The 26,583-nt window shown below is 39.2% G+C and overlaps 1 protein-coding gene across 4 annotated transcripts in view; it reads left to right on the top strand.

The window, feature by feature from the left end:
- Nucleotides 1–563: 563 nt before the first annotated feature.
- DSC2 (desmocollin 2) overlaps nt 564–26,583 on the top strand; it is a 35,149-nt gene continuing 9,129 nt past the window's right edge. For 2 of the 4 annotated variants that reach the window (XM_026496144.4, XM_044382905.3), the window contains exons 1-11: nt 564–1,093; nt 8,909–8,993; nt 10,503–10,702; nt 11,639–11,749; nt 13,032–13,187; nt 16,321–16,465; nt 17,406–17,572; nt 20,341–20,475; nt 20,722–20,907; nt 22,641–22,897; nt 23,019–23,161. In XM_026496144.4, the coding sequence (XP_026351929.2) occupies nt 1,025–1,093; nt 8,909–8,993; nt 10,503–10,702; nt 11,639–11,749; nt 13,032–13,187; nt 16,321–16,465; nt 17,406–17,572; nt 20,341–20,475; nt 20,722–20,907; nt 22,641–22,897; nt 23,019–23,161 (1,654 nt within the window). In that variant the 5' untranslated portion in view covers nt 564–1,024. Of the gene's footprint in view, nt 1,094–8,908; nt 8,994–10,502; nt 10,703–11,629; nt 11,750–13,031; nt 13,188–16,320; nt 16,466–17,405; nt 17,573–20,340; nt 20,476–20,721; nt 20,908–22,640; nt 22,898–23,018; nt 23,162–26,583 lie in introns of all 4 variants that reach the window. The other 2 variants (XM_026496143.4, XM_044382904.3) reach the window with 1 other exon arrangement.

Here is a 26,583-nt window from a genome sequence, read left to right on the forward strand (position 1 = left end):
TCTTACTACAAACTCTGGTTTTGGTGGTAGGAAAGGAAGAGAGAAATCGCCAGGAAATGTCCAGGAGTTCAATTTAGGAGATAGGTATAAGAAGGTCAGTGGATGGCTTTCATTTGGAACAAGGGAGGGTCTCGGAGAACAGCGGTAGCGCACATTTAGTTAACGTCTAAGATCTGAAGCGATGCGTTTTCTGTTGTAACTTACCCTTGATGTTGTTAATTTTTTGTAGCCTGGAATCCCTTGATTAATGTCTTTGATTTTTGGTTAATTTTCTTGCATCACTGCTGTACTGGCCGTGACATTTCTAAAAACAAAAACAAGACCCCCAAAAAGGCAGAGGAAAACCCTGTCTGCACTGCGCTTGGGATGTCCGCCGTAAATGTACCCCAGCGAGTTCCTGGAGTTCCTCTCTAGCAGGGAGGCCTTAGGAAGCTGGGTGGGAAAACCCGACCTCTCGGGCTCCGGCGGTCTCTGACCTCGGAGCGGCGGGCCGAAAGGGCAGCGCGCGGGGCGCGGGAGCGCGCCCAGGCCCGCGCCCCCTTCCCGCGGCCCGCCGCGCCCGGCGAGTGAGTCTTCTTACAGTCAGGGCTTCTGCTGGGCAGGGCCAGCTGCTAATCTTCCAGGCGGACACCGGGGCGGGGGGGCGAGATGGGGCATATAGGTGGCGTCCGGGGCTGAGAAACACCTAGCTCAGGTAAAAGGGTGGCGGCGAGAGGGTGTTCCCACCTGTTGCGCTCTTAAAGAAATGAGGACTTGAGAAAATACCAAGGAGGGGCCGATCGGTGTCTTTCGGACGCGCCTGGAGCCCCACCCTCGGCCGGAGGAAAAGCCCCTTGGGTGCGAGGCAGGCGCTTCAGAGAAAGCCAGAGGAAAAGCGCCTCTCCCCTGCGCGCCACCTCCTGTGCCTCGCGCTCGCCCTGCGCGGCCGGCCCAGCCTGCACTCCGGCCGCGGCCTTTGGCCCCGCCGAGCCTTCCCGCCCCGGCCTCCGGCCGCCTCTCCGGCGACCTGTCCCAGAGCGCTCCCATGGCGCCCGCGCGCCCCACACGCTCCCGGAGCGGAGCCCTCTGCCGGCAACTGCTGCTGACCCTCACGGTGAGTGGCCGGCCGGCTCCCAGGGGCGGGCTCCGCGGGATGGGGGCGCCAGGGGAAATTCTGGGAGCAGGGGTGCGGGGTGGGGTGGGTGGCGGGCAAAGCGGAGGTTAATGGGTCGCCGGCCGGTTGAACGTGTGGAGTTGTTGGAATGGGGGAAGGTTGCCAGAAAGAGGTTCGCGACCTGGGCGCCGCGCTCCCGAGGGGAGGAGAAGGGTGTCATCCGTAGATGCAATCAGCGCAGGCAGACAGAGACGCAGACGCCAGCTGCAGCCGCCCATCCAAAACCGTGGCCTCTGGGGACGAGCGGGGAGCGCGGCTCCTCCGTGCCTCTGCCGTTCCCGGGGAAAGCGCGGTCTGCTACTGCCTCGGTGCCGCGTTCCGGCCACGGCTAAGGGGAACGCCGGGCGGACGCGACGGAAAGTGCTCGCCCTTGGGTCGGAGGGAGGACGACGCGCCTTTCCGGGGGTTGCTCTCAGTGCCTGTGTGTGTGCATGTGTGCATGTGTGTAGAGGAGTGGTCTCGACACTCGCGCCCGGAAACGGTAGAGGGGCGGGCCCTAGGTGACCCTCCGTATAGTTCCCAGTGTCACTGTGTGCGGTTGCCACCCCCTTTAATCTTTAGGGAAATGTTTGCCCGGATCTCTGGTGCGCAGAGGCTTCTGGATTCTTCTCCTATGCACTCTCGCTCTAACTTCTTTCCCACTTTAAAGAACACAGTAGCAATGACCTCACCCACCCAAACCTGAGAGTGAAAAGGGGTGGTTTTATCTGGGGACGGACGGTTCCCCTCCCAGGCAGAAAAGCCTGGCATTCCATGGCCGGGGGAGGCAGAAGGTACAGGAATTCAGTGCCAAGGGACAGCCCCTGGGAGAGTTTGGGATCAGAGGTTTCCCAGACTGGACTTCCTGAGTCCCTAGGAAGAGAAAAATTAAATAGACCAGGTGCCAGAAAGTGCTCAACCCGGTAGTGTCCTTTCTCGTGGAGCCCCAGGTGCTGGAGCTCAAGTCCCTGAAAGACAAGGGGACAAACCTGGAGAACAGGCAGCAGGAAGATTCCTTCTGGGAATGCTGGAGCTGGGGGGGCATGAAATATTTGGGTAATTTCACTTCTCAACCGCTCTTAGTTTACAGTGAATTCCTTAAATTTTTAAGTCATGAAATTGTAGTGCTGTCATTACAATGTCTTTCTCTAGGAGTTCTATGGACTTCAAACTCTTAAATTCCCAGGGCACATTAGTATCATAGAAAGGGCCAAGTGCTCAGCGATGAATATTTTACAGTTGAGAAAACCAAGAATGGAATAAATAACGGTCACAACATGTAGTCGATGACAAAGAAATGACTTTGGTTAGATCCCTAATAAAGTTGCCGCTTCTTTTTAAACCACTGGCCATTGTTCTTTGAAGGAAAAGGGGTAATTAAGCATGGACAGTAATAGTTGTGGGCAATAAATAGCATTGCTTTGCGTATACTTACACACAAAACTTTATATGTGATCTCAGATCCTTTCTAGAAGAAAGGCGATAAAGTGAATAAACTGAAGGTGACTTTTCTTAGCTTCAGAGGTGGACTGGCCAAAAGTGGGATAAATAGAAAAAAAGCTCTGGCTCTGGCTGCACCCCTCATCCTGCTGTATTCTAGCTGGAAGGCGTGGTGTGAGTTCTCGTAGTTGTTCTGGTGTTCGCGTGTGCATGTCGGGGCAAAGTCCTGCCAGCCTCAGATGATTCTTGTGCTTGTGAGCCTCAAGTGTGATGGATGTGTAAAGAGCATTTGAGTAGAAGATATTATTAAGTAAGAGTGAATAATTCCTATTCACTGGGGGAACACCCTTTACATTTCCTCCTCTCCGCGCACCCAATTAATCCATCACCATTCCACAAATCAGCTTCGCCCTGCTTCCTAACACTGCCTTACCTCACACGTGTCTTAACCACTTGAACTCTGGTTTCTGCTTAAACATCTAATGAGGCTGCTCCCTCTCTAAGCTCATAAGGGATATTGCTAAATATAAACCATTCCTTACACAATTCTACCCTATAGCTTGTGCCTTTATTGAAATTCACTCCCCTTTTTTCTTTTGACCTTCCTGTTCCTGATTACTCAGAATCAGGCTCTCCTATTCTAGGTCCTGTCCGTGAAATATCATACAGGTGCCTCCTTATACGAAATTTATTTTGTTAGTTGCGATGTTTTCATTGAACAATAAGTCTTTATTTCTGCCTAGTATGAGGTGGGACACAGCAGTTATTATCTTCTCAAACAATGTTGCTTTTCTTCTCACATCCTGTATTTCCGTGAATGACACTGCCATACACCTTGTTGCTCAGGTAGGATGTCTGGAAGCTGTTTGCTTTTTCTTCCTCATTGCTCCCCTCCCCAAATCCATCATTAAGTCCCATTAAGTCTACATTCAGAAATATCTTATGGATATTTCTGCTTCTATCCATCACTTCTGCTATTACTTTTTGCTATTACAAATAATGTCATAGTGAATAAACTTGTGTATATATGTCATTTCATGTATGTGCAGGTGTATGAATAGAGTAGAATAGATTACCAGAAATGGGATTGCCAGATAAAAGTATAAGTGACTCTGTACTTTTGGTCGATATTATCAGCTCCTTTACCCCTCCATAAAGGTTGTACATGATGAGATGGAAAGCTATTTTATAATGGATGGCATATCACATCATTGAGGATATATAGATATATATATACACACACACACACATAGTAGTATAGTACTATACTAAATATAGTATACTAAGTATACTAAGTATAATATACTTATTATAAATTATATAGCATGTTCTATATGGTATGATATGTTACGTTATATGATATGATATGATATGATGTGTATATAGTATGAGACTACTTGATCTAGGCAGTCATTTAGCAAAAGATAAGATCGAACCCATAACTTGTGCAGAACACAGAAAAGTCCAAACGGATGAAAGGTTTAAATGTAACATATACCATACAGTTAATAGAAGAAAACATGATGGATTCCTATTTAAGTTTGGAGTCAAAAGGTCTATTTATGGTTCATGTGGCTTAGATTTCAAAAGCCATTTATTAATGTTGAGAAAACCAATTATATCAAATTATAATCATTAATATAAATATATTATAAATATTAGAAATAATATAAATCAATTATATCAAGGTACACACACACTGTGTCCATGGCAAAAAGCACAAACCACGTCATAAAATACACAAAAATATTATAAGCAAAGTCAGAGGTAACAAATTGGAAAAAAATTGCAGATCATATTTTAAAAGGCTTATCTACAAGTATATAAAGAGTCTTATAAATCGAATAGTCTAACATGAACATGGATATGAAAAAGTCCCATAAAGTAATAAAAATGGCCCATACAAATATTTCAGCCTCACTCATAATAAGAAAAGATGTAGTTAAACTTCAATGACATGTTCCTCATTTGGCAAACATTCAAAAGTTTGACAACACACGGCATGGGCAAGAATGAGGCAAAATAGGAACTATAAATTGTTGGTGAATGTAACAAAGTTACAACACTTATGGACCGTATACAGTTATAACAAATGCAAATAGAAACTGTTTTACTTCTTCTTTTCCAATTTTTATGCATAATGTGTTTCTGCCTATTCATATATAACACCGCAGTTTTAATTATTGAGACTTCATAGAATTTTTAAATATGTTAGGTCTAATATCCGATCATTGCTTTTCTTTTTCATAATTTTCCTGTCTATTCTTAGTTAATTATTTTTCCTTCTGACCTTTTAAATCGGCATGTCTAGTTCCAGAAAAAATACTGTTAAGATTTTTATTAACATCATGAAATTTACAATTTAACTTAGTGGAAATTGATATATTTATACTGATATTTTTTCTATCCACAATAATGATATATCTTTCTTTTTGTGTGAGTCTACCTTCCTGTCCTTCAGAAGTGTTTTCAGATTTTTCTCAAGTAGGCTTTACATGTTTCTTGTTAAGTTTACTCCTTGGCCTTTTAACTTCTTATTGCTTTTGAAAATGATTTCTTCCTTTTCATTATATTTAACTTGTATTTATGTGTATAAAGACTAAGATTTCTGTATTTTAATAGTTGTTTCTGCTGCTCCCTTACTGAAATTTTCTTATTGTTTTATAGTAGTTTATTAGTTGATTTCGAGTTTTCAAGTAGTCATATCAAATGCAAATAGAGATTTTTTTTTTTACTTCTTCCTTTCCAATCCATATGTCATCTAACATTTCCCTCTTGCCTGATAGATTTTAATGTAATGTTAACTGTAAATGATGACCTTGAAAAGTCTATGTTGTTTCTGAGTTTAGCGGGGCTGCTGCTAATGCTTTCCTGTAGATGTTGTGATTATAACATAATATGATTTAAAAATTATTAATAAATAATAATAAAAATATTGAAGAAGTACTTATTAACTTCCTTGGGGGGCTTTTTTTTTTTTTTTTTTTTTTTGGTAATCTAAGGATCGTTATTGAATTTGGTGAAATGTCTTTCAGCACCTATGGTGGTGATTACATGCCAGGCCTTCTTTAAACTAATCAGTGGCTTACTGTTCTCAGACCAAGCGAGTAAGGTGAACGTAGACCACAAATCCATTCAAGGACCAGTTTGCTTCAGGATCCCTCTACAGCGAAGGCTTTACTTTGGGGTCCCAGATTAATGTGGAAGCCTTTCTTTTAGATCTTAGATCTTAGGCAGGCCTGTGCTTTGATTTTCTTCTGTTTTATTGAGGCCAGACAACCAGAGGCTAGTTTTTTCAGATCAGAAGTGGTGTCTGATTACCACTCTGTGAACTTGATCTCTGTTTCTGCCTAGCAGTTCTTTGCTAGATGGGTTAGGACGGTTAACAAAAAAACATATCCATCATTTTTCGTTTTGGCATTTTTTCCCCCCGAATGACCTAGCTGCCGTTATTGGAAATGAAAATTACTCCCTTGATCCGTTCTCCACACTGCTCAGACTCACCTTATTCCAGTAGGAAGCTGCTTATGTCATTTATCCACTTAAAGCAAATCTTTGGTTTCTTACTATCTTTAGGGGAAAAAAGATCCAGAAATTTTGTTTAACACTGTTCAGAATCTACACCTACTTCTCTGAATCCATTTTCTTTTATTTCTTTTATAAGGTTTTATTTATTTATTTATTTATTTATTTATTTATAAAGATTTTATTTATTTGACAGAAACAGGCTCCCAGCATAGGAGCCTGATGTGGGGCTTGATCCCAGAATGCTGGGATCACGCCCTGAGCCAAAGGCAGACACTTAACGACTGAGCTACCCAGGCACCCCATAAGGTTTTATTTTTAAGTAATCTCTACACCCAAAGTGGGGCTCGAACTTACAACCCCGAGTTCAAGAGTCGCATGCTCTACCGACTGAGCCAGCAGGCACCCCTGCATCCATTTTACACTTTGTCCCTCTTGTGCGGTGAGCATCAGCCTTTCAAGATTTTGTTTTCAGACCTGTGTCATCTCTGGGCTTCACACACGCCGTTTCTGTATTTGGACCATGGAAGCTCTGCCTCCTGCTGACGTGGCTAATGGACAGCTGCTCTCCAGGTGACCTCGCCCAGCTCTTGCGCGGGGCTGGTCCCGCCTGCTGTCCTATAGCACCCTGTACCTCTCGAGCGTTTGTCCTACTTTATTGAAATGATGACTGTCTCACCCTTGAATTGAATGTTTCGTGAGAATCGTGTTTACTGCTCTGTGTCTGGTACGTAGGAGACATTCAGTAAATATTAGTTAAATGCATGAATGAATGGATGTCCAGGATACTGTTCTCTAAAGTGTTGAATTAATCCAGCCATTTTTCACCTTCTCCGCTCTTTTCACCTTAGTCCAGGGCACCATCCTGCCTCTCGTACATTTCTGCTGAACCTCCCAACTGGTCTTGCTCACACTCTTGCTTTTCTGTATAGTCTGTTCTCTCTCTCTCTTTAAAAAATATTTTATTTATTTACTTGTCAGAGAGTGAGTGAGAGAGAGAGCGCACGCAAGCAGGGGGAGGGGCAGGCAGAGGGAGAAGCCAAGGTGGCCGATGTGGGACTTGATCCCAGGACCCCGGGATCATGACCTGAGCCAAAGGCAGACACTTAATCCGCTGAGCTGCCCAGGCGCCCCTGTATGTAGGCTGTTCTCACAGGGCCACCAGAATGAGTCTGTGTAAATGCTCACCACATTATGTCACTCCACAGCTTCTAAACCTATGGTTGCTTCTCTGCACTCAGAAGAAAAGCTACACTCCTACTATGGTCCTTTAGACCATATGTGATATGCCCATGACTGTCCCTTTAATATCCTCTTGTATCACTCTTCCCTCACTGTGCTTTCCTACCATGACTGCCTTTTTGTTCCTCTAACACACCAGGTAAAATCCCCTTCCAGCGTCTTTGTTCTGGTCTTTCTTCCACCGGGAAGACTTTCCCAGTGAGCTGGTTTGCTTCCTCATTTTGTTCAGGCCTCTGGTCTTCCCTTTGTCACCTTTTCTCCCTGCTTTATTTTTCTCAAAACATTTATCTCTTGGCATTATATGACTTTTGTGTGTTTGTTTTTTTGTCTCTCACTATAAGGTAATCTCTATGAGGTCAAGGACTTTGCTTGTTCGCTGCTGAACACTGCCTTGTACGTAGTAAGCAACCAGTAAATGCTGGTTGACTGAGGAAGGAGATGCATGCTTTCAACCACCTTGAGTTGGAATCCTCACATGTCTCATTTTACTCCTGTTCTAAGACGATACAGCCAGTGAACATTCTTCTCATCTTTCAATTTCCAATCCAAATAGTCTCTTCCGTCCTAATTTCCACATGACATGTAATCACTGCCTTGCCTGATCCTTCCTATATAACTTAAATTGGTTAATTAAATGTATGTTGGCATTTGTAGTGGAAATAAAAATGTGTATTAGAAACAAAAATTTTAATCCAAATTTTGATTATTTTAATTTGTGTTTATAGACTTTGTAAATACAGTGTCAGTGCTAGTCAGCCCTCTTCCTTTTGGTCAAAAGCCTTTGCAAAACTATAGAATGGTGAATCTTTCAGAAGCATGCGTTATACAGTTTTAGAAAGAACAGAATTACATTTCACTGTGTTCAAATATATATTGTATTGGAATTTGTTACCATAAATCACTAACTCATTTCAAAAATTTTAAGTGAAATATTTTATAAAATGACCTTACTGGTCACTTGTGAGAAGATGCGCCTTCAATATAAATTCATATTTCAAAGTTATGTGCTTGTTTGTGTGGGGTCATAGATAAATAATCTCCCAGTCGCTCCGTGAAATGAGTGGATGCTTCTTTCTAAAGCATTGGGTTTTTGCTTAAGATGTTATTGATTTGGTACCATAGTTCACAGGCAGTTGACTATGAATTGAAACACTTTGCTGACTCCGTAAATTTGGTTTTGGTTGTTTTTCCTATTCACATACCTGTGCTGCCTACCCAAGTTTTTCGTGCTCTCACATCGGTTGTCATTCGTTCCTCGAGATACTCCCTGCATTAGTTAGTGAATGCACTATTACCTCCTTTTTGCAGAATAGGAAACAGAACCCAAGAGGGAAAGGAATTCTTGGAGTTTATGTGCTTTGTGAAGGAGGGAGCCATGACTCTTGGTCTTTTGTTTTATTCTTCCTCTCCATACAATTCTGTTCTGATTTCTACTGCAGTGTATGTTTTTAAATTTTATTCTGCTAGTTGTATAAACTAATTTATAATTATACCAATCTCTAATTTGTATAAACTATGTAGAGATTAGAAGGATCTTTTCTAATGCATAATACTGATTTGATGTTTCAGATCTTAACATTCACCTGTGATGCCTGCAGAAAAGTCATATTACATGTTCCCTCCCAACTAGATGCTGAGAAATTTGTTGGTAGAGGTAAGAAACTGCTAAAATGCGTAATAAATCTTATTTGGTATGGTCTTGTAAAATTAGTGTAATTTTTAGAAGGATAGCTGCATTGGAATTAATAGTTAAAACTCATATAATACAGGGGCGCCTGGGTAGCACAGCGGTTAGGCGTCTGCCTTTGGCTCAGGGCGTGATCCCGGCGTTATGGGATCGAGCCCCACATCAGGCTCCTCTGCTGTGAGCCTGCTTCTTCCTCTCCCACTCCCCCTGCTTGTGTTCCCTCTCTTGCTGGCTGTCTCTATCTCTGTCCAATAAATAAATAAATTCTTTAAAAAAAAACAAACTCATATAATACAGTATCATTTGTAATACATATAATGTCATTCCAGTAAAAGAAATATTGTCCTTTATTGAAAAACATGATTAAATGAAGTAGATAAAAAGGTTTAGTTTGAGTAATAAATAAGTATTAATATTCATACTACCTGGGTGTGATGGTATATGTTATAACATACTTTTATGAAATTGAGAAATAGTATTGAATCTATTTCTTGAGTTTAAAGGCGTTGTTTTTGGATTTTAACCGTTAAACAGTTTGGTATTTTACAAAAATATTTCTACAAATTGCTTCTTTTAATTATTATTACTTTTTTTGAGAGAGAGAGAGAGAGAGAGAATGCAGAGGTGGGGGCAGAGGGAGAGAGAGAATCCGCAGGCTACACTCAGCATGGATCCCACAACCCTGAGATCATGACCTGAGCTGAAATCCAGAGTCCCACATTAAACCAGCTGAGCCACTCAAGAGCCCCTTATCAATTAATTTTTTTCACATAACTCAAATGTACAAGGAAAGAGCAGACCAGTGAGAACACAGAATATAATGACTCTAACAATAGACGGAAAGAGTTGAATATTTTAATTTAATAACTGCTGATTAATTTTCTAGATTCTGTTTAACTTAAGTTCTCATGTGTTCCTCTATAGCTAATTTCATTAATAAAGAAAAACTTCTTTTGGTGTTGGTTTACATATTAAAACACTGGAACTCACATGCGTTTATTTTAGGACATATGTCTCTTTTTTATTTATTTATTTATTTATTTATTTATTTATTTATTTATTAAAGATTTATTTACTTATTTATTCGACAGAGAGAGACAGCCAGTGAGAGAGGGAACACAAGCAGGGGGAGTGGGAGAGGAAGAAGCAGGCTCATAGAGGAAGAGCCTGATGTGGGGCTCGATCCCATAACGCCGGGATCACACCCTGAGCTGAAGGCAGACTCTTAACTGCTGTGCCACCCAGGCGCCCCTTATGTCTCTTTTTTAAACAGATATAAAGTAGGTATTAGGAGTGATGTATGTGTTTATGCACAATTTAATTAACCATATAGTTTCATGTGTACTCTTAAAAATGCAGCATTTACAAGTGTCAATGTAATTTTTGGCTCCCCACCCCCAAATGCATAGATTGCTGTTAATACTATATATTGTTTTGTTTTACCTTACAAACGATTGCTGTGTATATTTTCTACAGTTAACCTGAAGGAGTGCTTTCAATCTGCAAATCTAATTCATTCAAGTGATCCTGATTTCCAAATTTTAGAAGATGGTTCTGTCTATACAACAAATGCTGTTCTTTTGTCCTCAGAGGAGAGAAGTTTTACCATATTACTTTATGACACTGAGAACCAAGAAGAAAAGAAAATACTTGTTCTTTTACAGCATCAAACAAAGGTACACCAGACTATAAAAATGAAGTATAATGAATTGTTTTCTGCAGGTGTAACATTATCAGGGAAGATGTGGAATCAGAGAGAATGTGGGATAGTTCAGCTTGATGAAGAATGGAAACCGTCATACAACTTAGCAGTGTTCAAATGGTGGAAAAAAGGTTTTGCCTCATCAGTTGTTCTAGGTTGTAATTGCTTTTCATTTGGGACATAAACAGAGAAATTGGGAGGCTACAGCATGACAACTTGAGATTAGACACAAAGAAGCATTTCTTAATGTTTCCTGTAGAATAGATTTCCAAAATAAATTTTGAAACTCTGTCTCTGGAGGTCTATACGTATCTTAGCATAATTTGTAGTCTTAAAAGTAGATGACTATTTTAGGTTGAGGAACCTCATGCATGCTTATTAGACTCTGACACCAAAGATCCAGATGATTTCTATTCAACCATCAGCCATTATTCACTGCAGCAGCTTGAGAGTTACCACCATTTTTCTCTCCTCGTTCTGACACAGATCTCTCTGTTGGTCCCTGGCTCTTCCTAGTTGCTGGTGAGTGCAAGGTGCATATGCTAGATTTAGAAGGTCACTCACGTTATCTTTGCATCTCTCTCCTCCCATGGTTTTGCATGGCAGTATGGTAACAGTAACGTTGTTGGTTTTATTTTTGGTTTTTTAATTTTGCTTCTAGGCTTCCAATTCCATATCTCTCTCTTCCATATTCGTACCAAATTATTTTCTCAAGAGGATTGATGTGATAACAGGACCGCTATTTTTTGTTATCTTTTTGCAGTGTTGACATTTAGTTTGGTTTCCCACCATGGTCTTACACCTTTCCAGTTAATCTTCCTGAGAGATGTGTCAGCGTGTCAATGTTTGTGGATAAAGTAATCATGGACTTTATTATTTTTTTCCTGTGTTCTAAATTGAGGTACTAAAGAAGAGGCATTCTAAAGAAAAAGTTCTAAGACGTGCCAAGAGAAGATGGGCTCCTATTCCTTGTTCAATGCTAGAGAATTCCTTGGGTCCTTTCCCACTTTTTCTTCAACAGGTACAATTTACTTTCCTTTCACTGTGAAAGTTTATGGTCTCCATTTTTCTTTTTTAAATTTGGACAATGAATATGCAGTTATCTTAAAAACAGTTTGTATGAGTACATGAGTGAGTATGTGTATTGTATGTTTCGATAACTGGGTACAAATATATATCTTTATACCAGCATACACATTTTTGCAGTTTTAGTCACGCAAAGTCCATTTATGAAATTGTAAAACCCATCTAGCTCTCTCAAACACATGGTTCCTTAATGAATTTTCATATGAGCCAGCATGTCCCATCGGCATAGTCTAAAAACCCCAAAACGTCTTCCATAATAGATGAAATTGCTGATGCCAGGACAAATGCCGTGAAGGGCAAGAGACACATACATCCTTTCTATTGTTTATCCCCAAAGGTACTACTTAAATCATACTGGATCCACATTTTCTCTCTTTTTAAATTTAGTAGCAACCCCAGCAAATCTTGCCTTCTTCCACTATCCGTTGCTAGGACCGTTCAGTTCTTGATTTGGGTTTCTTTTCTCTCAGTTCTTGAAATTTATAAGAGAACTCTCCTTTATATCCCACCAATAAATTTAATACAATTGAGAGAAGAGCGTATTAAAGTAGGGAAAGAAATCATTTGAAAATAGCTGTTAGTCATCCTGACTTATAGTCAAGATCTTACTAAGAGGATCAAAACAACTTGAAAAAAAATTGCTTTTTGAGTCAAGTACCAGAATATCACACTTGCCAGGATATTACATCATTTCTTTTCTCACTCATTTCCACGCCCCCTTTCACCTCACCTTCCATAATGAAAAAAGATGCTGACAAATAACAGAAACTAATGAAAGAAAGCATTTCCCATGGTTTTGCCTGTAGACAGTAACTTTAAACCCAGCGTCTCAAATGTTATGTTATGTATAATAAAAATTCAAGCTTAAAAAATTGACAAAAGGGTAACTTTTCATGCTCAGAATACTTTGTTTACTCAGACAGTTAAAGTCTTAAGTGTTTGGTCCACATAGGTACCATTTAACCTTAAAGTATTTCTCAGTTATTCTGGAAAACGAAGACACGACTACACTGTTTTCCTCATGCCTTGCTCTTGAAATTTCTCAGTTATTGGGCTTCTTTATTCTATTGCTGTTTTTTATTCATACATGATAATAAATTACAGGGGGCAAATATTTATTGCAACAAAAATGGCAATATGATTGTATAAGTATATAGAGATGAAAGTTTTGCTGAATTAAAAATTTGTCTCTTATGTATATAATATCTACTTTCTAGATTCAATCTGACACTGCACAAAACTACACTATATACTATTCCATAAGAGGACCTGGGGTGGACCGAGAACCCAAGAATTTATTTTACGTAGAGAGAGACACTGGAAACCTGTATTGTACTCGGGCTGTAGATCGTGAGGAGTATGAATCTTTTGAGGTAAAGTCTGAAGTTTACATATTGTATTCGTCATTATTAAGCTTGGCTGTTTCAGCTCCCATTCTCAATTTGTTTACCTTTTTCTTTTCCCTGAGCTTGTCTGTGCTCTGGCTCCATCTGATAGCACAGACTTGAAGCATAAAGAGCTTTATAGAATAAAGAGCATTAGATTCTTAGATTGGTATTGGTATGATAGTTTTACCTTTTTTTTTTTTTTTTTTTTTTTTACTTTTTAAAAAAGATTTTTTAAATTTATTTTATATATAGAGAGAGCATGCCTGACTGGGGAGTGGGGCAGAGAGGGAGTGAGAGGGAAAGAATCTCAAGCAGACTGTGTGCTGAGCAGGGAGCCTGATACAGGGCTTGAACTCATGACCCTGAGATCATGACCTGAGCTGAAACCAAGAGCCGGACACGAACCAACTGAGCCACCCAGGCGTCCCCAGAATCGAAGATTTAGGTTTGGAATTGCTACAAGTTGGCCTTCTAAGTACCTGTGATGTTCTGCATTCTCTGAGAGCTGTTATGAGAAAAATTGGAATTGAAATTCATATTATAAAATTAAAAGAAAGAAATTGCATTCCACACACAATTTATAGCCGTGCATTTGTTCTGTTTCTGACTTTCCTTTTTTAAAGTAAAAAGTTCTCATGAATAGAATTATCTAAATATAACTGCCAATATGCATGAAATTCTAATTAGTAGAATATAAGATAATATTCTAGTTAACTGCACTGGGGAATTTGGCGTCCTAAGAATCCAAAGTTAATGAAGATCCAGAGAGTGGTATTTAAAACCCATGCACTGGGAACTTTCAAACAAAACAAAATAATAGATGGAAAGATATTCCAGGCTCATGGATTGGAAGAATGAATATTGTTAAAATGTCCATATATGCAAAACAATCTATAGATTTAATGCAATCCTTCTCAAAATACCAACAGCCTTTTTCACAGAACTAGAACAAACAATCCTAAAACTTGTATAGAACCACAAAAGACCCTGAATAGCCAAGCAGTCTTGAAAAATAAAAACAAAAATTCCAGACTTCAAGTTACATTACAGAGTTGTACTAATGGGGGCGCCTGGCTGGCTCATTTGGTGAAACGTGTGACTCTTGATCTCAGGGTTGTGAGTTTGAGCCAATGTTGGATGTAGAGATTACCTAAAAAAAATAAAATCTTTAAAAATAAAGGACACCTAAAAACAAAAGGCACCTGGATGGCTCAGTCGGTTAAGCATCTGCCTTCAGCTCGGGTCACGATCCCAGGGGCCTGGGATGGAGCCCCGCATCGGGCTCCCTGCTCGGCGGGGAGTCGGCTTCTCCCTCTGCCCCTCCACCTGTTCGTGCTCCCTCTCTCTCTCTCTCTCAAATAGATAAATAAATAATATCTTTTTAAAAAAGATAAACGGAGCTGTACTAATCAAAACAGTATGGTACTGGCATAAAAATAGAGACCTATATTAATGGAATAGGATAGAAAACCCAGAAATAAACTCACAATTATATGGTCAATTAATCTTCACCAAAGGAGGAATGAATTGGGAATGGGAAAAAGACAGTCTCTGCAACAAATGGTGTTGGGAAAACTGGTCAGCTACATGCAAAAGAATGAAAAGAATGAAACTGGAACACTTGCTTACACCATACACAAAAATAAACTCAAAATGGATTAAATGTGAGACCTGAAACCATAAAAAGGCTCTTGCATTTTTTTAATGAAAGATTTTATTATTTTTTTTAAAGATTTTATTTATTTATTTAACAGAGATAGAAACAGCCAGCGAGAGAGGGAACACAAGCAGGGGGAGTGGGAGAGGAAGAAGCAGGCTCCTAGTGGAGAAGCCTGATGTGGGGCTCGATCACGGAATGCCAGGATCACGCCCTGAGCCAAAGGTAGACGCTTAACGACTGCGCCACCCAGGCGCCCCATGAAAGATTTTATTTTATATATTTATTTGAGAGAGAGAGAGTGGGCGTGAGTTGGGGGGAGGGGCAGAGAGAGAGGGAGAAGCGGATTACCTGCTGAGCCGGGAGGCCGCAGGGGCAGGGCTCAATGTGACTCTGAGATCCCATCTCATGACCCAGAGGTCATGACCTGAGCTGAAGTCAGATGCTTAACTGACGGAGCCACCCAGGCGCCCTGAACTCTCTTGCACTGTTGATGGGAATGCAAACTGGTGCAGCCACTGTGGAAAACAGTATGGGGAGTCCTCACAAAGTTAAAAATAGAACTACCCTATAATCCAGTAATCACACTGTTTGGCAGTTACCCAAAAAATACAAAAGCACTAATTCAAAGGGATACAAGCACCCCTATGTGTATAGCAGCATTATTTACAATAGCCAAATTATGGAAGCACCCCAAGTGTCCACTGATAGATGAGTGAATAAAGAAGAGTGGTGTGTATATGCAGTGGAATATTATTCAGCCATAAAAAAGAATGAAATCTTGCCATTGCAATGCCATGGATGGAGCTACAGAGTATTATGCTAAGTGAAATAAATCAGTCAGAGAAAGACAAATACCATATAATTTCACTCATTGTGGAATTTAAGAAACAAAACGAACATGCAAAGGGAAAAATAGAGGCAGAGCAAGAAACAGACTCTTAACTACAGAGAACAAACTGATGGTTACCAGAGGGGAAGTGGGTAGAGGGATGGGAAGAATAGGGGATGGGGACTAAGGAGTGCACTTGTGATGAGCACCGGCTGTTGTATGGAAGTGTTGAATCACTATATTGTACACCTGAAACTAATAATAACACTATGTTAACAACTGGGATTAAAAGAAAAAACTGAATAAAACAAACAAAACAAAAAAATCCCACAAAATAATCTTCAAGACTGTTCTGGGGCAATAATAATAAAAGCTGTTACACTCATCAACAACAGTACAGCACTAGTAAAGAAACTAAATTATTTATGTTATTATGTTCGATAAACATAAAATGCTGTAGTATACCATGAGATTAACCACCTCCTGTGGCATTAAGGTTATGTCCACATCATCAAACAATAACAAATGGTGAAACTCACACTGCAATGCTGAACAGTCTCCAAATTAAAGCCAATGGAAATTGGAACCAAATTTTAATTTTGCTTTTTTCCTTATTTGACTCTTCACAGCTAATTGCCTTCGCCACAACTCCGGATGGGTATACTCCAGAGCTTCCACTGCCCCTGGTAATCAGAATTGAAGATGAAAATGATAACTATCCAATTTTTACAGAAACAACTTACGTTTTTACAGTTTCTGAAAATTGCAGAGTTGGTGCGTACCTACCTTAACAATGTATGGCAACTTAATGTTTTAATTCATAAATTGAATTTCAGTGTGACCATTGGAAGGCAGCATATTCCACCGACCAGAACAGGGGACTTGCCAATCAGGGTTGCTGTGGGTGGAATTTTGCTCTGCCTTTCACTAGCTGTGTGCTGTGACCCTGGGCAAGTTTCCTAGTCCTGACAGACCTTAGTTTCCGTATCTGTAAAATGGGTTATTAATATGCGAGATTGTTGTGAAGATTAAATGATGCATCATACACCTGGAATGCCCAGCCTAGTCCCTGAAAACTAGAGAAATTACTCAATTACTTCCTATGTGAGATAAAAGAAATACTTTTAAGAGAACACATTCTAAAAAGAATAAGTCTTTGAGCAATTGAAGTCTTAGCCTTGAAGAGATCTACTGATATTCCATACTGATTAAATGATTGACAGTACTCTGAGCATTATCATAAACGTCATTGAGAGTAATACAAAGGTTTTCTCAATCTTATGTCAATGGACCGTATCAGCTGGAAGTCAGAAGGCAGTTTTTGAGTCTTCCAGAAAGATCTAACTAAACCAAGAGTTTTGGACACATTTTTGACTATTTGATCAATTTAAAGGCGGACTTATAAATTGAAAAAGTTTAAAGAGTAGTTAGAATTCTTTAGTCTAGAAATACATAGGCAGTGGATGGTTTTTATCAACATTTATAAAAGTATACAGTAAATACAGTAAATACTATTTATCTCCCATGTGTTAGAATGCTGGGAATTTTTAAAAATGATACTTCATATAGAAGTCTGCAAACACATAAAAACTTTTGCTCTGCCATATAATTAAGTGGCCCCAAATCTTTTTGAGGTAGATGGAAAGGAATGAAATAAAGGGAAAGTTGAAAATGTAGACGTTTTGGAAATTAAAGAGGATTTTTCAATATGTAGGTTCTACTGTGGGACAGGTATGTGCAACTGACAAGGACGAACCTGACACGATGCACACGCGTCTCAAGTACTCCATCATCGAGCAGCTGCCCGCGTACCCCACGCTCTTTTCCATGCATCCGACTACAGGCGTGATCACCACATCCTCATCTCAGCTAGACAGAGAGGTAACCTAAATGTCAGCAGACAAAACCTGATTATCACATCGCCCCTGAATCATATCTGTATAGATCTCTGTGGAGCACCTGTAGATGTGTTTGTGAAAAGCATGTTGTGAATCTAATTAGAAAAGTTCATAAGTATGCTGATGGAGGTCACTAACCTTGCAGTGTGCTAATTTTGAACTGCTAATTTGTTCTCTCTTGAAATGTATGTTTTACAAAGTCAAATTTCCTTAATAATTTGCTGAGAATGACACTATAACGCATTTTTCCAAGTCTCTTTAAAACCGGCCTAATATAAGACTGGTGGATTCTCATATCTCCTACTGCATTCAGTTTGTTAAAATATGTAGCTTTAGCTAAAGTATATAAAGAAAATCCAACATGATACAAAGTTACAAAAGAGAGGAGTATTTTAATAGTAATTTCAGATCGTTGTGGCTACTCTTTTGATACTACACCAAAACTTGACAAGTTTTGTTTCATATTTGTTAGTTTCATAAATGCGTACTCTAAAGCCTTATCAAGGAGCTTTCATACTCTGTTATATTAAAACCCATCGGTGTATCTTGTACTCTGGACAATTTATCCATGTATAATTTTGTAACATCATGTGTTGACCATTTGGAAAATAGTGGTTCACTGAGTTATGTAAATCTTCCATAGATTAACACATGTCATTAAGCAATATAGGAAAAAAGTCACCTTCTCACCTCCATTGATATCACAGTGGTTGATAAAAGTTTTCCAGAAGTCTCATTTTTGTTTGAAACTCCAATTTATCATTGACAACAAATAGCTGTTTTCCTTGAAGTGACAGATTCACTTTATTAAGATATAACGTCTTCCAAATACAGTACTCTGAATAATGATAGATGTCCTCCTTATAAATTCATTTGTTCTTACTATACATACCAGTGAAGAATACAGTATCATTTGCAGAATAAATGAGTAAATAAATTGCAGTGATAGCTCCAGAAATTATATGGATTCTTCATGGAATTTATGTGCTCAGGAAAAGCAGATTATAGTCCAAATCCTCTTTTATCAAGTCTTGCGTAGCTCCTCCTAGTAAGTCAGTCGAAAACATTGGACTAATGAAGGGAGTCTCAGAGTGTTTTTACCCACGTGCTCTGGGGACACTTACTGATGCCAGGATCCCAGCTGTCATCTGTTCCCTTCAATCCCTTAAGCTCTTTAAACATCATAATTTTTCTTCCATCTGAAGATATTGCAAGTTCATATTTAGGTCCCAAACTTCGTTTCTTTCTTTGTTTTATCAGCCAGTTGATTATTTTGAATAAATCTTAATTCACTACAAACAAAATATGTATTCTCTCCTTGAAAGTAGACTAGCATGAGTTTTTAAATGAGGCCAGTATTTTTCAGCTCTGCATATGTGATTGATTATGAGAAAAGAGTATATCAGGAAAATCGTGTGTAAAAAGCACAGAGAAAGAGAAATTTTAGTTTTATTTTAGGGAAGACATAATGGACAAGAAAGTTTAAGAAGGAATTGAGAGAAGGGTAAACGTTCTTGGTAAAAGGGCAGGATGGTTTTTTTCATATTATTTTGTCTTATGAAAAGATGTGAATTATATAGAAAAGGTATTATTATCATCATTTTATAGAAGAGATAACCTAGCTAAAAAGATTTTCCAACTGCCAGAGAGATTACATTTGTTATTTTTAGAGTTAAGAAAAGAACCCAAGGCTCCTAAAATTCATTTAGAAGGCATCAGTATTAGAGTTGCTTTTATTTATTTTTTTTTAAAAATTTTATGTATTTATTTGACAGAGATAGAGACAGCCAGCGAGAGAAGGAACACAAGCAGGGGGAGTGGGAGAGGAAGAAGCAGGCTTATAGCAGAGGAGCCTGGTGTGGGGCTCGATCCCATAACGCCGGGATCACACCCTGAGCCGAAGGCAGGCGCTTAACCCCTGTGCCACCCAGGCGCCCCTAGAGTAGCTTTTAATCCTTTCATGCCTCAATAGTTATGATAGATGAAACCATTATGAGGAGAAGCACATTTTTTTTAAACTAGCAATGAGCCTTCTATCATCCCTGATGAATGTAAAGCCCTAAGAACCAGATTACATTTTCCATAGAGAGAAAAAAAAATACAGTTCCAGATCTTTTTACAAATGTAAATATTTAAAATCTGTCTTTTTTATGGGAGGTTATTTTACTTTATTATTCAAGACTAATTTAAGAGTCACTGCTATATATTTTTCAACCTAAGAATGTACTTTGGATAGGAGATAAAGATTTTGATTAACTGCTAAGCAATTTAAAATGTGCTATGGCTACATCTTCCCTTTCTGGTGAGTAAAAGTAAAACCAGTTTTTCTGTATTCTATAGAGAGTAGCACTTTAAATTTGGGAGACTACTCTATTTTCATAAATTAAGGGGTGCCTGGGTGGCTCAGTCGTTAAGCGTCTGCCTTCATTCGGCTCAGGGCGTGATCCCAGAGTCCTGGGATCGAGCCGCCCATCAGGCTCCTCCTCTGGGAGCCTGCTTCTTCCTCTCCCACTCCCCCTGCCTGTGTTCCCTCTCTCGCTGGCTGTCTGTTAAATAAATAAATAAAATCTTTAAAAAAAAATTAATAAGAAATTACTAGTGTGAGGAAATTATTCTTTTGCCAATACATGAAAACTATGACATTTCATAGTGTACGTCTTAAATTTTTAATGCAAGAAAAATTACAGAGTGAAAAATAAGGTCTCATTTACAATGTTGCTTTCACTCAATAAGTAAATTCTTTCTTTTCAGGTAATTGATAAATACCAGTTGAAAATAAAAGTACAAGACATGGATGGTCAATATTTCGGTTTGCACACAACTTCAACTTGCATCATTAATATTGGAGACGTAAATGACAACTTGCCGACATTTACCCGTACTTCTGTAAGTACGTGATAGTAATAAAAGAAAAATGTACGAGCCGGTGTTAATTGCTAAACATGCATAACTCCATCCATGCCTGCCCCATGATTTCAGATGCAGTATCCCCAATCACATGACAGTAATTTGGACTTAGGGTTTAAAATCCTGTAAACATAGTCCTTGGAAATTAGAAGAACTAAATTTCCCACAGTGCTCTATTTGTGATAGTTACTAATTAAGGCTTTTTTGTTGTTTTTATGACTTTAGTATGTGACATCAGTGGAAGAAAATACAGTTGATGTGGAAATCTTGCGTGTTACTGTTGAGGATAAGGATTTAATGAATACTGCTAATTGGAGAGCGAATTATACCATTTTAAAGGGCAATGAGAATGGGAATTTTAAAATAGTAACAGACCCCAAAACCAATGAAGGAGTTCTGTGTGTGGTTAAGGTAAGAATAAATTGGTAAATTAGTTATTTGTAGCTTATAATATCATAGATTAGCTTACTAGAGCTTAAAGAAAAGAAGGGAATTCTGGTAAATATAGGAATAAAATAGATACATAGGTAAATATAAATGCTGGGTTCTCCGTATCTATAATGGGATGAGTATATTCATATTGAGGAACCTTTTATAAAGTCATGTATTTAAAATAATATTATATGTGTGTGTGTGTTCAGTAGTATCCACTTTGTAACCAACATGTCCTAACAATTAAAAAACTGCGCAGCGTTGGGGCACCTGGGTGGCTCAGTGGTTAAGCGTCTGCCTTTGGCTCAGGGCGTGATCCCGGCGTTCCGGGATCGAGCCCTGCATCAGGCTCCTCCGCTGGGACCCTGCTTCTTCCTCTCCCATTCCCCCTGCTTGTGTTTCCTCTCTCCCTGGCTGTCTCTCTCTCTCTCTCTGTCAAATAAATAAATAAAATCTTAAAAAAAAAAAAAAAAAAAACCTGCACAGCCTTGATGCCCATGGGACAGTGCCAAACTTTCCTAGCCTATTCTTTCTATAGCTGGGTCAGGGAGCCCCCACTTATTTCCTGAATTTCGCAAATGGTGAGTTACTCCTGGTGAGACCCACAGGGACAGCATTTATAAATTTGTTCATCTGTATCTGGCATACATTACAACCTTAGCTTTTTTCTCGGTCGAGAATGGGAATCCTCAACCATTCAAAGACGCAAATACTTGTGAAACCTCCTTCTAATACTCTTCTGCAACATCTCAGAAGACCTCCCTGCCAATTCAGAAGCCAGTTAGCCCATAAAGCCACCTGCTTTGGACACAGTCATAGTCTTATTAATGTGCATCTTTAATTAGAACATGATTCTATCCTGGGTCCATGGAGTTTCCCTTTTGTACATATTCACAAAGAGCATGAATCAAAATGACAAATCCTTTTCTTGCAGTGGTGAAAATTAACTGCAGTTTATGGGTTAATTTCTCTGTTCAAAACAGCAAAGCAATGTCTTTGGAATCCTCTCTCTTTCCTCATCCAACCCCTGCCCTAATCCTTGGTATTCTAAGAAGCAATTTTATCTCTGTGAAGTCCAGGACCTGACAGAATTTCCGTTGTGCAGGAAATGTCTTTACCTATTCTCATTACAGCTACATATCAGGCAAGATAAAGTAAAAACCTTCCATTAAATTTGGTACTACCAGTTCTTTAAAACGTAACTGGGATGGAAGAGCTAAAAAAGGAAAGTGTAATGTCCATGAGCTTTCTATTTTCTTCTCTGTCCTCTCTGAAAAACATTTTGTAAAATTTGACCCACTTTTTCTACCCCAAACCAGGTACAAATAATTTTTTTCATCTCCGAAGGATAGGATACGCTGTCCCAAAATGAATGGAGTAGTAAATAACCATGTTGATTAGGGTATGGAGTTCCTAAAGTAATCTCTCAAGTGTTAACCTTGAAACACCTTCCTTAAATGCTTTTTGAATTCATTATCGGGTCCTCTGATATTACTCACAGTTGAGCAACAGTTTTTGTTTTGTTTTGTTTTGTTTTTCTGGTCCCACCCAAATACAGAATCAGGTGCATTCCCCTCCTCCATCCACCACCTGGCTTCTGGGTATATATTTAATATTCTCCTGACTATTCTTAACGCTAGTTATGTATGCCAGTTAGCATGGCCAAATCTTAAATGTCTTGATCTGATTTTCAGCACCCTTGTGTTTTGTAGCCACTGAATTATGAAGAAAGACAACAGGTGAACCTACAGATCGGTGTCGTTAATGAAGCTCCATATTCTAAAGAGGCTAGTTCACGATCAGTCATGAGCACAGCAACAGTTACTGTTAATGTAAAAAATCAGGACGAGGGCCCTGAGTGTAGCCCTGCAGTGCAAACTGTTCAAATTAAAGAAAATGTGCCAGCGGGAACAAAGAGCAATGGATATAAAGCATATGACCCTGAAACAAGAAGTAGCAGTGGTATAAGGTATCCTGTTTTAGTTAACCCCAAATTTACCATGTTTTTAAAATTCATAACTTGTGTTGATGCCAGAATTGTAATTTGGCCTATGATACAGTTTGCTATTTTAATTCATCATTCCCAACAGGTATAAGAAATTAACTGATCCGAAAGGGTGGGTCACAGTTGATGAAAACGAAGGATCGATCACGATTTTCAGAAGCCTGGATAGAGAGGCAGAGAGTGTCAGAGGTGGTATATACAATATCACAGTTCTTGCATCAGACAAAGGTAAGAACTTTGTGTTTAAGCCCATCAATTTCCACCTACTTACATCCTCAGTTTTTAAACCAACAACATCGATTTGAAATCAGCTGCATATATTCTCAAAATGTATTTCTCCCCAGAAGACATAGAGCAATTAAAAGGTTTGCTGTAATTTATTAAGTCTTGGCTGCTTTCTTTTTTTTTCTTTTTTTAAATTAATTTTTTTATTATGTCACCATACAGTACATCCTTAGTTTTTGATGTAGTGTTCCACGATTCATTATTTGCTTATAACAACCAGTGCACCGTGCAATACGTGCCCTCCTTAATACCCATCACCGGCCTAGCCCATCCCCCACTCCCCTCCCCTCTGAAACCCTCAGATTGTTTCCCGGAGTCCATGGTCTGTCATGGTTCGTCTCCCGCTCTGATTTCCCCTGTTCATTTTTCCCTTCCTTCTCCTAATGTCATGCCTGCTTTCTAATAACACCCTCAGTTTGATGTAATTATAAAATAATTTAGTAATAGAAATGCTGGAAACCGTAATTCATTAAAAGTAAACAATCATTGAAAATTGGGAAAGTTACTTTAGTAAAATTAGCTTCAATTTGTCTAGTCATGACTTTTAAAATACTCAGTTTGGCAGGAAAATTCATTGCACGGAGGACATACTGATTGCTCCATAGTGCGTTCCTAGAAACCTGTTGTATCTTTTTACGGGAAACTCTCAATATACTTGGGGATTAGAATTCTGATTAAGGACATTATATAAAAACAATCATAGTCATGATTAACGGTATATTATAAAATTAGAAAGGCAAACACTGTGAATCCATAAAACCGTATGAAATGTAAAATGATCTGTGAGTCCTACAAAATGGAGAGGGATATGAGCACAGCGGTTATGTATGAGATCCATTTAGTGCATAACCTACATTTGACCTTCCCGCATCCATAAACTAAGTCTGCTAACTACAGCAAATAGAAATTATTATACTATAGCGTACAGCATTAGTTTAGAAGCGATTTGGGGAGCTGTTTCAGTTCTCTGTAAATGAATGAGAAATGGTTCATATCCATTGATTGAATCAGTAAGGTTGTAATTATTATTAATTTAACTTTGATTAATGAAAGGCTGTCCTTTAAGGCCTTAGCGTCCTTTGTCCCTTTGTCAGGACATGCTTTTTGGCCAAAGGCAAGTGAAAAAGAAGAATAACATGAAAATCAAATCTGTTCTTTTTACATTTTTAACAGCACTTGGCAAATGGCTTGTTGATAGGTCAGATAAATTTACTATTTGCGATCAGAGATTTGGGATATAATTATATTCTACATTCTCCTTTGTTGCAGAGGAGATAAAATAATTGAGAGAGCAAATATTTGTATGGCGTTTAGATGAGCTAATCATCACCGTGGAACAGAATAAATGTGTCATGGGGCCTTTTCCATTCATTTCTCTTGAAGAGGGTAGGGGCTAAATAATGTTACAGCTATTTATTTTATGAACGGAGATCATACAAAAGGGTTTTTTTTTTTTTTGCTTGTTTTTGTTTTTATCTTTTCTAAAATCTATGCTGGCTAATTTCATTTGGACCCTCCCAGCTGCTTCCTAATGCAAGACGATCTCTCGTGAGAGCACTGACCCTGGGTCCATTCTCACTTCCCATCCTCCTGCTTCTCTACAGCACATGCCTCCTCTTTCTAAAACACTTTTGCAAGGCTTCTGTGTATAAATTTTTCCACACTTTCCTCTCTGGTCCATATGCTTTCTTTTCTTTTCTTTTTCTTTTCTTTTTTTTTTTTTTAAGATTTTATTTATTTATTTGACAGAGAGACAGCCAGCATGAGAGGGAGCACAGCAGGGGAGTGGGAGAGGAAGAAGCAGGCTCCCAGCGGAGGAGCCCGATGTGGGACTTGATCCCGGAACGCCGGGATCACGCCCTGAGCCGAAGGCAGACGCTTAACGACTGCGCCACCCAGGCGCCCCCTGGTCCATATGCTTTCTGATACTACCTTCTGCTCTCCCGAACCTAGCTATTTCTTCAACCTTGGGTTCAATTTCTCTCTTCTTCTCAGTGTCTTCTCAGATTCAGCTCTATTGGCAGTGTCACTCAGATATCTCCTCTATGCTAGCTCAGTTTTAGGTTTCTATGTTTGTTGTATTATTCCAGCTTTGGGGAGGAGCGGGCTTTCAAAAGTTTTGAAACCTTGATCAGGAGGATGCCATGCTCAAAAATCACGAAACCATGGGTAGTTCACTTCTGTGACTTCATATTTGGAATTCGTACTTACTCATATAGAATTGCATTGATATTAGAAGGTGAGTATTGCATGCATACACTCCAATGACTTAGAGTATCATTTATTTAGTCAACAGATGAAAAACAGAGCCATGAAACACTGTGAATTAGATGTCTAAGATCTTTGGCTTAAATATTGTACACCAGTACAAATCACAATGCCTCAAAAATGGAGTGTATAGCACAACTCTAAATATTTAATGGAAGGGAAGTTCAAGCATTTAGCATAGTGGCAGAAGAACAGACATTGCAGAGGTCAATTTTTAAAGACAATGTGATCAACCAGACTCAGTAAGCCATGTGCTTCCAACTCTGTGGACTCCAATGGCGAGAAATGTTCAGGACATTCCGCAGTCCCAATTTTCACATAGAGCCAGAACACAGCACATAGCATGAGCACAAGAGACTTTGAGAGGTGAAATTATTCTGTCCTACGAAAAGTATGCCAGGGAGATAAAATACAGAGCTCCCTGCTTTCTTTGTTTCCCTCTCCTCTCTCTTTTTTTAAGCTGTCCAACGGGAGAGATCGTTGCATTGTTTCTTACATCTCATTCCTTCTCTCCTGGTTCCTTTCTCTTCTTGCTGGTATTCGTCCTTTACTGGTTCTCCCAATGGTGTGGTCTAGGTGATAAACCCTACCCATTTTATTCCGAAAAATATTTTAATGTCATTCTCCTGCCCGATTTGATCATTTGACTTGATGTAAAGTTTTGAGTCAAGTCCTTCTTTCCCTCAGCACTGTGCACGTCATACTCCATTATCTTCTGGCGTCTCATGGTGCTGAGGTTTTTTTCTACTGTCAATCTCGTTATTGTCCATTCATAGTTATTATGTCTAGGCAACTTTTTTGGCTCCCTAGGTTGCATTCTGTAGTTTTAATACAATGTTTATGGTGTGAGTTTATTTTTATTTATGTAGCACTGCTGTCAGCATATATTTTAAAAAAAAAAGAGAGAGAGACCCATGCTTCTCTTTAATTCTGGGCTATCCTCAGCAATTTTCTCTTTAAATAGTGCTTCCCTGCCATTCTATTTATTCTCTTCTTCTAGAGTGCCTGTTAGAGCAATGTTGCTGTTTTATTTCCACTGGAATTTAAGCTCTAATTTCATTGTTCTTTAAACAGTTACCTTGGAGATACTACATATG

The sequence above is a fragment of the Ursus arctos genome, unplaced genomic scaffold (genome assembly GCF_023065955.2).
Source record: "Ursus arctos isolate Adak ecotype North America unplaced genomic scaffold, UrsArc2.0 scaffold_17, whole genome shotgun sequence".
Lineage (NCBI taxonomy): Eukaryota > Metazoa > Chordata > Mammalia > Carnivora > Ursidae > Ursus > Ursus arctos.